At 35.5% G+C, this 14708-nt stretch overlaps 1 protein-coding gene across 5 annotated transcripts in view; it reads right to left on the reverse strand.

The window, feature by feature from the left end:
* Nucleotides 1–14708, reverse strand: part of RABGAP1L (RAB GTPase activating protein 1 like) — a gene marked incomplete at its 5' end in the record, with an annotated part of 698468 nt that overhangs the window by 633311 nt on the left and 50449 nt on the right. For 4 of the 5 annotated variants that reach the window (XM_082834440.1, XM_082834438.1, XM_082834441.1 and 1 more), the window contains one exon: nucleotides 65–235. In XM_082834440.1, coding sequence (XP_082690566.1) covers nucleotides 65–202 — 138 coding nt within the window. Of the gene's footprint in view, nucleotides 1–64; nucleotides 236–9704; nucleotides 9836–14708 lie in introns of all 5 variants that reach the window. The other variant, XM_082834439.1, reaches the window with a different exon arrangement.

Here is a 14708-nt window from a genome sequence, read left to right on the forward strand (position 1 = left end):
TCACCTAGTTAAAAATAATAATAGTAATTTAAAATAATATCATTTGTAGAAAAGGGAAAAATACCTTCAGTTCAGGTTTTTCATCATCTTTTGTAGAAGTATCATCTGCATGCTGAGGAACCAAAACAAATTCTTCACTGTTCAGTGTAGTCACAGAATCCGATGACCCACTAATCTTCTGTAATGAAGCTCTGACCTCCATTTCAGTGCTGCAAACCTCTCTTCCCACATCCACCTGGTCAAAACCACAAGGAGTAAGAACAAAAATTAGTGAATAAAAACATGAACTATTAAGTACCTGATCAATCTTTGGCCTTTAAAATTGGTTCATGCAAGGAAGAATTCTGCTGGCTAGATAATTATCTCAAAACTAGGGAGGCTACCTTCTTGGGCTGGGACACATAATGGAAATGTACCCTGAGTTTCCACGCTAAAAGAACCATATTGTTCCCTGAAAAACAATACAACCTGACCATATCTCAACTAAAAGGATTTACTACTATTTGGCACTCTACACATTTCTCCTAGAAATACTTTTTGTTCTTTTTAATAAATAGAAAACTAAATAATAAATAAATAAGCTAGAAGTATCTACAAATTCATACACAAACAAAAATACATTCACTGAAATTACTTTATAACTAAACCTAAATGTCTGCAAAAACTTATCTCCTCAAGACTAAGTATTGTACCTTAAAATATTTTTTCTGTGTCACTTAAATTGACTGATCAACATAGAATTCAACACCCTAAGCCATGTATCTTTTCTTTTCCAGACATGTAGCCACTTATCTACAGGAGGCAAAAAAAGCAGGGGAGGTGAGGGGAGCAAAGCTTTCACATTGCATTCATGCAGCAGTAATCAAATACAGTGTGATTCTGTTTTCTGGATAGATCTCTACTTTACACCATAGAAACTCAACATTCTCTATCACTTCCAGAAATTCAAATATTCACACAACTAATTTTAACTGAACATGTACACTATATAACAGTCAGTATACTCAACTGCGGTTACATGAGCGAATAAGGCAAACAAGTTGCCTCCTCTCGTGGAGCTTACATCTAGTGAGGAAACAAGCAAGTAAGGTAATCCCAAATCATTCTCAGGCTATGAAGAAAATACAACAGCCTAATGTAACAAAGAGTAGCTGTAAGGAATACACGGACAACTTTAAGTAAGGTGGTAGGAAAGGACTCTCTGAAAGGGAAATATTTGAGCTGAAACCTGGAAGATAAAAAAGAACTGCATATTAACCAATCTGCTCAGTGACCAAAGGGGTAATGTGACAGAGAGGTAGGACAAGTAGACCAGTGCTAAAGAACGCAGGACCTTGTAACCATGGTAAGTCTGCTCCATGCCAAAAATTCCCCCATAAATGTTCTTTTTCTCTTTCTAATTAGGTTATTTTGTTCACTGCCTCATATAAATACGGCTGCAATATCTCATTTTGCCATTAGGTGACACTAACACCATTACTCTCAGAAAAAAAAAATTAATAATAACTTCCCCCTTCAAGTTACACTTTAAAAAATTACCTCCTAACATTATCAAAAATCAAAGTTTCTAATAATATCAAAACAAAGGATAATTACTGCAAACTCCAAGGCCGGTGTAATTAGCTAGCCTTCATTTATTTGTTAGGCATATAAATATCCTTCCTTTTTAAAACCCTTCAAGCACATTCATCTGTCCTCTAAAGGTTTTTCTCATTTTGCACATTATATGTTTCTGAAAATGCAGTATGTGTTAGAAGCCATGTTTTTACCCTTCAGGCTGCCCCATGAATCCTTGATTGCCAAGACATCACACATTCCAGGTGTTCTTTCTGTGGCCTATCCTTCTCCAAATCTTTTTCAGTTGCCACTCCTCTACTTGACCTCTAAATGTTGGAAATTCCCCCAAGTTCAAGTCCCGAGCTTTTTTTTCTGATTCCTTGCCACATACTCTAAGTAATATCTCTCACTGCCATGGATTTAAATAGCATCTATATGCTGAAAGACTCCCAAATTTCTATCCTAACCCAAATGTCTCCTCTAAACTCCTGATTTGGAATCCAACTCTTTATTTGATATTTCCATGTGGAATTCTTATCAGTTTCTTAAAATGTGACCCACATGGAATTCCTAATGTCCCATCCAAAGCTGTTCCTTATTCAGATTTCCCATTTCAGTAAAGAACACCACCTTCCACCAAGTTGCTCAAACAAAAAATCTGGTTATCATCCTTGATGCATCTCTACTTCTTCATTCCTCTCATTGCCAAGTCATGTCAGCCCCACTTCCAAAATAAATCCCACATCTATCCCCATCTTTCTCCACATCCATTTTACCAACCTAATCCAAGCTATGATCTCATCTACTATAAAAGTCTCCTAACCCATCTCCTACCTCCAGTCTTCTCCCTAATCTACTCTTCACAGAACAGCCAAAGAAATCTTTTGGAAAGTAAGTTGGATTACATTAAAACTCCAGACTAAAATCTTTTCATTAAAATTCAAATAAAATCCAAACTCCTTGCCAGGACTTAAAGGCCTGACACACCCTTGCCTCTGTCACTTTATCATTACGGCTCTTTAGTCATAGAAAGTTTTTTCCCACTTTAGGGTCTTAGCTCTTATCTCCTACCTTCATATGGCTGACTCCTACAGGTATCAGCTTTGTTTCGTCCACTCAACAAATATTTAATGAGTCCCTACTATGTGATAGAAACTGTAATGGAAACTGGAGACTAAATGATTAGTGAGATGAACGAAGGCCCAGTCTTCTTAGAACTAACATTCTTATGGATGTGATAAATAATACAGAAGAAAATTAACTAGGATCACATACTGGAAAAAGTACTGGAAAAGATGATGAGAAGGGGCAGGGAGCAATATGGATTCAGTTGACATTTGGATTTAATAAGAATAAGCAAACCATGGCAAGAACTAGGGAGAAAGAACTTCAAGTAGAAGAAATAGCAAATACAAAAGCCTTGATGTAAGAAAAGGCTTACTGAGGAACAGAAAGGAGGCCACAATAGCTACATAATAATGAGTATGGGGGTAAGAATACAGGTGTCCCTCAGTATCCATGGAGAATTGGTTCTAGGAACCACCACAGACACCAAAATCCACAGATGCTCACGTACCATAGCTGGCCCTCTATATCCTTGATTCCTCATCTGTGGCTTCAACCAACCACAGAGTGTGTAGTATTATAGTATTTATTGAAAAAAATCTGTGTATAAGCAGACCCAGACAGTTCAAACCCATGTTGTTCAAAGGTCAACTATAGTTAGTATGAGATGAAATATAGACAGGAAAGGCAGAGAAGCCTGAGGCCACCCCTGATGTTAAGGCTATCCCGCAATCCCAACTCTGTTTTGTTCACCAGGGAATATTCCATTCCTACTTTAGTGTCTAGTACATAGTAGGTATTTAATAAATGTGTTGAAAAAAATGTTAAAAGCCCCAATTAGGCTAAAGTTCTCACAACTACCAAATGTGGAGCCAGTATTCGAACTAGGTAGTCTGACTTCAGAGTACATGCTCTAAAACACTACATTATACTGTCTCTTAAAGTCTCCTCATCTGTTCTTGAGATCCAAGGTTGGTATCAATGGAACATCACTATGTGTACTGAACTTTCCCCACACCTCTCCTCCTTCAAAACTTATCTGTCTCTTCCACCAAAACATTCTTCTTAGATAAGTGATATTTACACTAATAGTTAATTCTGAATTAGCATGTGAATGAATACTAATAGTTGCTCAATTCAAATAAGATGTCCATTTATAATAGAGGTTTTCTTTAGCCCAAGAGAATGTCAGATATTCTGCCATGCTAACAAGAAAACTATTAGTTTACCATATGTAATTTTGTGACCTCTCCAGAACACAGCTCACCACTTCTCATTCTACTCAAAATTAAGACAGCTCTCATTACAACCATAAACACTCTGCCTTGAAGGGCATTATGGATACTTTTAGAAGTTTACCTAATGCTACTTTATTGGACTGAAGATTGCTTTGAACCTCAATATAGAGATGACATGCTTATCAGATTTGCACACAAACACAAAATCTGAGAATGCAAAGTCAACACTTTAAAATATTTCCACAGGCAAGTAATAAGATTTAAATATGGAAAGAATAGTCTTTTCAATAAATGCTGTTGGGACAATTAGATATCCACATGTAAAAGAATGAAGTTGGACCCCAACCTCACACCATACACAAAACTTAATTCAAAATGGATCACAGACCTAAATATAAGAACTAAAACTATAAAACTGTTAGAAGAAAACATAGGAATAAATCTTCATGTCCTTGGGTTAAGAATGGTTTCTGATATGACATCAAAAGCACAAGTGGCAAAAGAAAAAAATAGTTAAACTGGACTACATCAAAATTTAAAATGTGCTGAAAATGATACCATGAAGAAAGTAAAAATAAAATCCACAGGATGAGAAAATATTTGCAAGTCATATATCTGATAAGGGTCTAATATCCAGATTATATGAGGAACTCTTACAAGTCAGTAATAAAAAGACAAATAATTCAACTTCTGGTATCAGCTAAAGAGCCTGGAAGTCATCACTCCCTTCCCTATAACAAGAAAAGGTTGAACAAACTGAAAATCAATAGCTTTTCTTGGATCCATCAGAGAACTGAGGTCACAGGACCAACTGCCATTCCAAATCGGGGGGCAAGCAAAAGAGAGACAGTGACTGAGATCTGTTTACCTGCAGCAGAAGCTGCTGGAGCCATAAACTGGAAGAAACACTTAAATGATAATTTTGACAAATTGCTGGAAGCTAAGTGTGGAATTTGGGTGTGAGAGGGGAGAGTGGGTTGTGGAAGGGTGGCTTCAAATTTTTTGCATATTTAGTTGGTACTTAATAATAAGTAATAATAAAGAAATTTATAACATTCAAAAAATATATAGTTATCTATATTGATTTTAGACAAAGCAGACTTCAGAACTAGAAAGATTATCAGAGATAAAGAGGGGTATTATATAATAATAAGAGGGTCAATTATCCAAGAAAACACAAGAAACTGAAATGAGTATGCACCTAAGAACAGAGAATTAAAGTACTTGAGGCAAAAACTGATAGAACTGAAAGGAGAAACAGACAAATCCACTATTATACTTGGAGACTTCAACACCCCTATCTGAGATGACAGATCAAGCAAGCAGAAAATTAACAAAGATATAGATGACCTGACCTGAATAGCACTATCAGTCAACTTGATCTAATTGACGTTTACAAAATACTAATCTAACAAGAAAAGAATATACTTTCTCACAGAGAACAGTCACCAAGGGAGACCATATTCTGGGCCATAAAACATACCTTGGCAAATTTAAAAAAATTAAAACTGTATAAATGTTGTCAAACCATAATAGAATTAAGCTAGAAATCTGTAACAGATAGCTTGGAAATTCCCAAATATTTGGAAATTAAATGACACACTTCTAAGTAATCATGAGTCAAAGAAGATGACTCAAGAGAAATTTTAAAATACTTTGAACTAAACAAAAATGAAAATACAGTTTATCAAAGGTTGTGGGACGCAGTGAAAGCAGTACTTAGAAATATGTTGCACTGAATGCATATACTAGGAAAGAAAAAAACACCTAAAATTATAAAAAACTTATGCTTCCTTAGGAACCTTAGGAAACTAAAAAAAGAGAGAGCAGATTAAAAGAAATAAAAAATATAACAGAAATCAATGAAATTGAAACAAGAAACAATACAAAAAAATTAAAAAATCAAAACCAAAAGATAGTTATTTAAAAAGATAAATAAAATTGATAAATAGTCTAGCCAGGCTAAACAAGAAAAAGAGAATACACAAATTACCAATATAAAAAATGAAAGAAGGTCATCACTACCAACGCCCTGGACATTAACAGGATAATAAATGAATACTACAAGCAATTCTATGCCCACAAATTTGGTGACTTAGATGAACGGGACCAGTCCCTTGAAAGACATAAAGTACCAAACTTCACACCAGGAAAAATAGATAACCTGAATAGCTCTATACTTTTAAATAAATTTAACCAACAATAATTAATAAGCTTCCAAAAGAGAAAGTACCAGACACCGATGGCTTCACTGGTTAATTCGACCAAACATTTAAGGAAGAAATAGTATCAATTCTCAGTAATCTCTTCCAGAAAACAGGAGAGGAAATACTTCCAAACTCATTCTATGAGGCCAACATTACCCTAATACCAAAACCAGATTACAAGAAAACTATAGACAAGATATTATAAAATCATCTCCAACAAGGTATAAAAAAATTATACCCCAGGGATGCAAGACTGACACAAAAATCAATGTAATCAAACATCAATAAGCTAAAGTAAAATCATGATCATATCAATTGATGCAGAAAATGCATTTGACAAAATGCAACACCCATTCATTATAAAAACTCTCAGTAAACTAGCAATGGATGGAACTTCCTCAACTTGGTAAAGAATATCTACAAAAAAAACCTATAGCTAACATTATACTTAATTGTGAGAGACTGAAGAGACTGGACACTTTCCCTTAAGACTGGGAACCACGCAATGATGCCCCTCTCTCACCTGTGATTCAATATCATAAGAAATAAAAGTTATAAAGATTGAAAAGGAAGAAATAAAACTGTCTTTATTCACAGATTACATAATTATCTATGCAGAAAATCCCAAAGAATCTACCAAAAAAAACCTTAGAATGAGTGAGTACAGAAAAGTCACAGGATACAAGGGCAATACACAAAAGCCAATCTCTTCCCCACATACAAACAATAAACAATGGGAAATTTTAGTTTTTTTAAAAAGCAACAGCATTTACAATAGCACCAAAAAATGAAATACTTATGTAAAAATCTAACAAAATATCTATAGGATCTATTGGTAAGTAGAAATCTACAAAACACTAATGAAAGAAATTAAAGAAGATCTAAATAGACGGAGAGATACTCAACATTCACAGATTGGAAAACTCAATATTGCTAAGAATGTCAATTCTTTCCAATTTGAGTACTTAGATTCAAAAAATAACTTGCTGAGACTGAATAAACAGACTGAGCACTCAACTACAAGCTAAACTATCTACACAAGAACAGGGACCATGTCTATTTTTATTTTATTCACCAACACATCCCCAGCACAGTGCCAACACACAGTATGGGCTCAATAAATAATCTGTTTAAAAAACAAGTCAATTATTTTGGACATAGCAGGCTGGACTCCTGCATCAGGTAGGAAGTTGGTACTGAATGGATTCTAAAGGCACTTAATCTTAAGATTCTCATTCTATGTGATGTGTAGAAGAATTCCATTCCAACAAGTCAATTCAAAATATAACCTAAGTCTATGATTATGCAGCAGAATGCTAAGCAAAATGTTACTTTCTCTTTATATATGGGGATCTGCTATTACATCAAATCAAAAGAAAGAGCAGTTGGAAAATTTTCAGGAGTATTTTAAATAATATGGAGCTCACTGTTCTGTGAACTCAAGACTAATACATCCATTTCAACTCAGCATGTAAAACAGAGCAGCGCACAAAAGCAAAGCTGTTTTTAAAAGCATTTTGTTCAAGGTCTGCCCTATTATAACCCAAAAATTATAATGTGAAATCTGACAAAGCATTTTGATGTTTCTTCAGGCACAGGAGAAGAAAAAAAGACACCAATACTGGGAACTATAGTCTAGGCATAAACATTTTTATTTTTACAGCATTTTAACAGTATATGAGAAAAAGGAAACTAAGCAGTGCTACAGAAAATCTGATAAATGTTTCTTCTATCCATCTTCCTTCTCCCCAGCTCCAAACCCAAAGGAACTCAATAAATTAACTGACTTAAATCACTTAAACACACACTTATCTCCCACACCTATAGTAATTGTACTAATTCTACTAAAATAGCTTTTATTTCTTAATTCAATGCCATGTCATTTTTGTCAAATGAACAATATGATATCTAAATTAACACCTCACTTGGAGGCCTAAAACTACAATTTTCACATGTACAAGAAACAGTATAACAACATTCAGCAAAGTCTAATTGGAAGCTATCTTCTTCCCAAAATAACCAAACACATTCAAAACTATAAAATCATTGTGTACATGGTCCAATTTCTTTCTGTGCCGAACGTGGTTAGCCTACTCCTTGCTTTTAGATTATGTGCTTGTACCTATTCATTTTCAAGTGACTCAAACTAAAATAGAAAACTGAAAATATGAGTGTGAGTCAAAATTGGATAAGCTGGGAGGATAACCAGGGCATGGAAATTAGAATGACTATAGTAGGCCCATTACAAAAGTGGAAACAGGAAATATGCTTAATTTACAAAAAGAAAACAGACATGAATAATTTAAAACATCATTTACCAACCATAATTCTTCTGTGCTTTGAAGAATTGAGTCAGTCCTAGAAAAAACTACCACGACCTCTTTTTACTGAACAGTCCATCCACTATTCTAGTTCTCAGGCAAGAGCCACACCAATATGTATGTATATATTCAAGTGTGTCCCTGCCCCGATTCAAGGCACAGAAGGACCTCATTAGCTCACTTTACTTTGGTGGATACCTGTTTCTATTTGTCCAGCAATACTCTCCAAACCTTTTTTTCTGAGAATATGCTTTCCCTCTACTCAAATCACATGGCTTTTATAGAAACCTCAACCCTTTGGCTAAACAGATCCAAAGGTGGGCACTGAATCCAAACTAGACCAATTAACCCATATCCCTTCCTATAAATTCTTTTTGAATAAGCATGCTTAAATTGCGTTTCTGTCATGTGAAGTCTAATAAGTCCTAACATAATTATATGCTAGCAAAAAGATGTACAAGATATATTTTAATAGGTTGCAGATGGCCATATGGTTTCATATAGTATTTGTGAAAACAGAAATATAGGTGAAGAAGACAAGAGAATCTGAAAAGCTGACAATAATTTCCCAGATCAACAGTACAGTGAATGTGATGAAAGAAAGAAAAAAAATAGATAAAACACTTACTTGAAATAATTATAGGAAAAAAAAAGGATAATACAAGTACTTACAGTCAAAGCATGGTTTAAAAGGCAATAGAAAAATGTTTTATAACCAAAATAGGAAGCCATCATAGGACAAAGAATAATTTTAAATGGTAGGCACATTATGATTATTGCTACATAATATTCCTATGTCATAAAAACAGACTGCAATACAGGAAAAAATTTTTATTTAAGAATTTATATTGGGCTTCCCTGGTGGCACAGTGGTTGAGCGTCCACCTGCCGATGCAGGGGACATGGATTCGTGCCCCGGTCCGGGAAGATCCCACATGCCGCGGAGCGGCTAGGCCCGTGAGCCATGGCCGCTGAGCCTGCGCGTCCAGAGCCTGTGCTCCGCAACGGAAGAGGCCACAACAGTGAGAGGCCCGCATAACGCAAAAAAAAAAAAAAAAAAAAAAAAAGAATTTATATTAAGAAGGTGAGATGTGTGGGTGTCTGTGGTAGATCAGATTACTGTTACCAATTTTTTACTTCCTCCCTATTACAGAATTGTACATTTATGCCTCTTGCCATGTTTACTTGGTACTATCTCCAGTTAGAGTAAGTGAAGCAAAATATTTCCCTGCCCAAATAAGTTTGGGCTTAGCCATGTAATCTGCTTTGGTCAATGAATATCAGTAAACAAAATCTGAGCAGGACTTCAAACGTACTTGAGTTTTTTGGCTTGGTCCCCTGAGTTTCTGCCATCTATCATGAGAAGAACATGTACTAGGAAGCCAATAGCCCCAAAATGCAACATGAGAAAAAGACCTGGATCCAATCTACAGCCAGAAGAGTCTCCCTGTCAGACGCACAGAACCATGAGTTAAAAACTAAATGTTTGTTTGCGTAAACCATCAAACATTCCAGCATTGTTCCATAGCATCGTAATAGCTAATTCAGTGACCTACTATTTTTAAATTTCTTCAGCATTATTATACTATTTTCAAATAAAAATCAGAAAAAGCTAACACTGCAACTAACAAATCAATCTCCAAGGAGAGTTTAATATACTTCTTCAACTATTACCTAAAAAATCTAGTTGTTTCTATAATTATCATTTATATTCCACTGAATTAAAATGTACTTCAAGAGGCTACCCTTCTAATACTAATATTCAACTCTAGGTATACTCAGCTGTGTAAAACTTTGACCCATGCATTCTATTGTAGTTTAGAAAAGTCTACTCAGCAAAATCTCCTAGGCAATAATATAAATGAAAAATATTTTGAAAATAAATAAAATTATAATGAAGATTGACTTTAGATTTTTCTCTTGGTTTTTCTGCCATAACTACATATGTCATTTATTCAAGAGTAAGGTTGATAAAGTTATATACATTATATAGTCACTTTTTGCCTAGAAAACCAAGGATTATCAGCTAAGCAGTTCAGTTGTCCATAAACTTGGCTTAAGACTAATAAACAGCTTTATGCCCAGCAGGTACAGACATATGGTCAAGAGGAAAAAAATCCATCGCATGATAAACTACACTAAAGAGTCCACTTAACCATAGCCCCCCTTCTTCTGCTGGTCTAGTAAAACCACCTAATACTTCGTATGTTGTGTGCTGCTGCACAAAGCACGTAGCAGTCAAAAATCTTGAGCTCTTTCTTGCCATGGGAAAGGCATCTCAATTCTATGAACACACTGGTTTCTTTATCTGAAAAATAAGAGGTTTGACTAGTTGATCTCCAAAATCTCTTAAGCTCTAAAAAATTTATACATAATTTATTTTCTTTTTTTTTTAAGATTTTTTTTGATGTGGACCATTTTAAACTCTTTATTGAATTTGTTACAGTATTGCTTCTGTTTTATGTTTTAGTTTTTTGGCCACAGACATTTGGGATCTTAGCTCCCCAACCAGGTATCGAACCGGTACCCCCTGCATTGGAAGGCGAAGTCTTAACCACTATATCGCCAGGGAAGTCCATGTTTTCTGTATATATCTGTAGATGAAGAATAAATCAAATATAGATGAAAAGGCTGAGGCACAGAGAAATTAAATAATTTCTCTAAAAATTTACAGAGTCAGAAGTAGAATTTAGAAATCCTCAGTTAAGAAATCTATTTACTAGCATATTATATTTCCAAGGGCTGGAAACTATAACACTATTACAAACATTTTCATCCAATTATCTCTTCCGCCTTCACATAATATACTCTATGAAAGTATACCAAAATATAACACCAAGCAGAATTAAGAGGGAAAAGGAGTGAATTAATGTTTACTGTGTATTTCCCACATAACTGGCACTAAGTTAACAAAAGAAGTACCAATTTGTTGCCTCTAGTATACACTCAAAGTAGTAACCAAAACTTCATAAACCTGGCAACCAGACATGGTTCCTGAAGCTAAGGGAAAGAATAAGGGTTTCCCTATTGCCCTCTTCGACTATTTGATCCACACAAGCTCAGCAGTCGGGGAGACTCAGTCATTGCCCAAGAAGACGCTGCCCAAGCAACAACACAACTCAGGAAATTAAGTCAAATGATTTGTGGGTTTTTTCTATTAAAGCTTACAAGCAAAGACCTGACCTCTGTCTTGGAAGTACAGAGCTTTCTGCGTATACTAGGACACTGAGTAGTTTTAAGATACGCTTGACTTAACACCTTCTAGCTCATGAGAAGAAATTTAAATGTACAGTACCCAAAAGCTTCTTGGCATATAGTGTGAATGTACGTTTGTATGTGTGTAGGTATTTATATCTGCCTAGTTCTACAGAATTAGTGATCCATATAAAAGAGTGAGAATTCATGAAAATCCCTCAAATTAACTAGGTTTCAAGAAACGTTTCCCTGATTTGGTAGAATTTCTAACAAGGAATAGTATACATTTCATACTACTTCTTAATTTTTTCAGTAAAATGATTCAGTAGGATGCTTATGGGAAAAGTTAAGAAATGTGAAAAAAAGTTTTGAAATACTAAGAAAAGGACTTTGAAATCTGTTGCACAAAAACAAAAATAAAATACCGAGAATAATTTGAAGAAGCTAATACTTCTTAAATATTAAAATTTCATAAGTACATAGTTTCTATGAAATTACATAATGTCATGTGTCTACTAAAGCAAAGGGGAAGAGGGTCTTGCTGAGTTGAAACTGTAAACTACAAACTGAGTCACTAATCAATGGAAAAATAATTCACAGTAAAACCTGTTCTAGTACTGGTTTCTACTTTACAAGTTTTCACTCTCACAAGGCAAACAAAACTCAAGGATACTTTATATCATTAGAAGAGCAAATTATTCAATGGCTTCATAACCATTTCTGTTGAATACCCTACCTAAAGGATGTTTTCAAAATGCTTTCTGATATTTTAAACAGGAAAAGTGTGATAAAATACAAACCATCAGAAATCCAATATTTGACTAAATCTGCATGTCGATGTCTATCTTGATATCTGTCATGCCTTTGAATCCTGGGTTAAAAGCCACAATAGACTTGCTGCCATACTGAAGGCAAAGAATGGAATATTAGAGCCTCAGGGTCTCCAATGCCATTCACACAGAATCCAGTTAATTTTTTAAATTAATTTATTTACTTTTTGGCTACGTTGGGTCTTCGTTGATGCGCGCAGGCTTTCTCTAGTTGTGGCGAGCGGGGGCTACTCTTCTTTGTGGTGCGCGGGCTTCTCATTGCAGTGGCTTCTCTTGTTGTGGAGCACAGGCTCTAGGCACGCAGGCTCAGTAGCTGTGGCTCGCAGGCTCTAGAGCACAGGCTCAGTAGTTGTGGTACGCAGGCTTAGTTGCTCTGTGGCATGCAGGATCTTCCCAGACCAAGGCTTGAACTTATGTCCCCTGCACTGGCAGGAGGATTCATAACCACTGTGCCACAAGGGAAGTCTCCCAGTTAATTTTTTAACAAACTTTCATTGTTGTTGCTGATGTTGAACACTTATTATTTGATAGGCATAGTTATAAGATGGTCTTCTCCAACTGTATATCCAAGAGACATTTCAAACTCAACACATTCAAACATCATACTTCCAATCTTTCCCCCACCAACCTACCAGTCAACCCACACCACCCTCCTGTAGACTTTCTCATCTTGATTGATGGCAACTCCATCCTTCTAGTTACTCCAGCCAAAAATATTAGAGTCATGCTACTCCTTTCTCTTTCTCTCCTTCATCAATCTTTCTCTCTTCCTCCCTCCCTCTGATTTCACAGCTATACTGTCAGCAAATTCCTTTGGCTCTACATTTAAATCACATCCAGAATCGTCCATTTCTCATCACTTCCCCCACTACTACCCAGTTTTAGCCACCATCATCTCCTACCTAGATTATTCTAAAAGCCTCCTAACTAATCTCCCTGCTTCTTTACTTGCTCCTCTATGGTCTATTTTCAAAAGCAGCCAGAATGATCCTTTTAATTTAATTCTTACCAGTCCTCTGAACCCTCCAATCAGAACCCTCCAATCACTCCCCCATTTCATTCATATAAAAGCCAAACGATCTTGAAAGTCATTACCCACCTGTACTACAAACTTACCCCTTCTCATTACTTTCCTCACCCCACCTTACCTTACCTTTATGACTTATTCCCTACAATTCTCCACCTTGTTGACTCAACTCTACCTAAAATGATCTTACTTTCTCTCAAACAACCCTGGCACACATGCTCTGGTTGTTCAAAAACAGAACACTCTTCTCCCAGATGTCTGCTTGGCTAACACTTTCAGTCCCCTGTTCATATCTTCACTCAAATCTCATTTTCCTGACTTAACCCTGATTACTTTATTTAACACTGCTTCCCCAGCACCAACTTCCAATTCCCCTTTATCCTGCTCCACTTACTCTCTTTTTCCAGAACACTTATTTTCTAACATACAATCTACTTCACTTTTGTATTATATTTACCGTTTATTGTCTTTCTCTCCCACTAGAATGCAGCATCTTCAAAGGCAAGGATCTTTGTTTTATTCTTTGATGTAACCCAAGCACCTATAAGAATGTCTGGCGTGTAGCAAAGAGGTAAATATTTGCTGAATGAATGAATGAATGACTGTCCAAGATGAATAAACTTAAAGTTCCTAAAACCCAAACAGCCATCTAGTACCCTCCAGCCTGATCAGGACTTTGTCTCTAAAGCGACATGATGAGAACATTGATGGTTTCTTTCATTGGGTAACTAACCAGCATACATTCTGACATTATATAGAACTTCCAGGGGTTTATAATGAGGTAAGTAGAAGACAGTGTAAGTTACAATGTTAGAGACCTCCTCACCGAATTTCCCATTTATGCAACAATAATGAGAACACCGACTAGAGAGTCAGTCATATTAAGATGTTGTTGTATTTTTGAGAGGGTGAGTATAGTGGTATTGTTCCAAGGGAGTCCTTGTCTTTTAGCAATACATAGTGAAATATTTACAAATTAAATGATATGATATCTGAGATTTGTTTCATATAATCTTGGGTAAGCACAGGGGAAACTAGATTGCCATCATTGGTAAAAGGTCATAGGAACACATATCATTTGCCCTGATTTTGCATATGTTTAGAAATTGCCAAAATAAAAGTAACAAAAAAGCAAAGTAATAATAATATGGAAAGTAAGTTAAAAAAAATAAAAAAACAAAGGCTTATATTCCTTTAGCATCTAGCACATTACATGGCCCTAAATAACAAATAAATGATGAAAGGCTAAAGTACAGGTCAAAACTAAA

The sequence above is a fragment of the Leucopleurus acutus genome (genome assembly GCF_964270905.1).
Source record: "Leucopleurus acutus genome assembly, chromosome: 2".
Classification (NCBI taxonomy): Eukaryota; Metazoa; Chordata; class Mammalia; order Artiodactyla; family Delphinidae; genus Leucopleurus; species Leucopleurus acutus.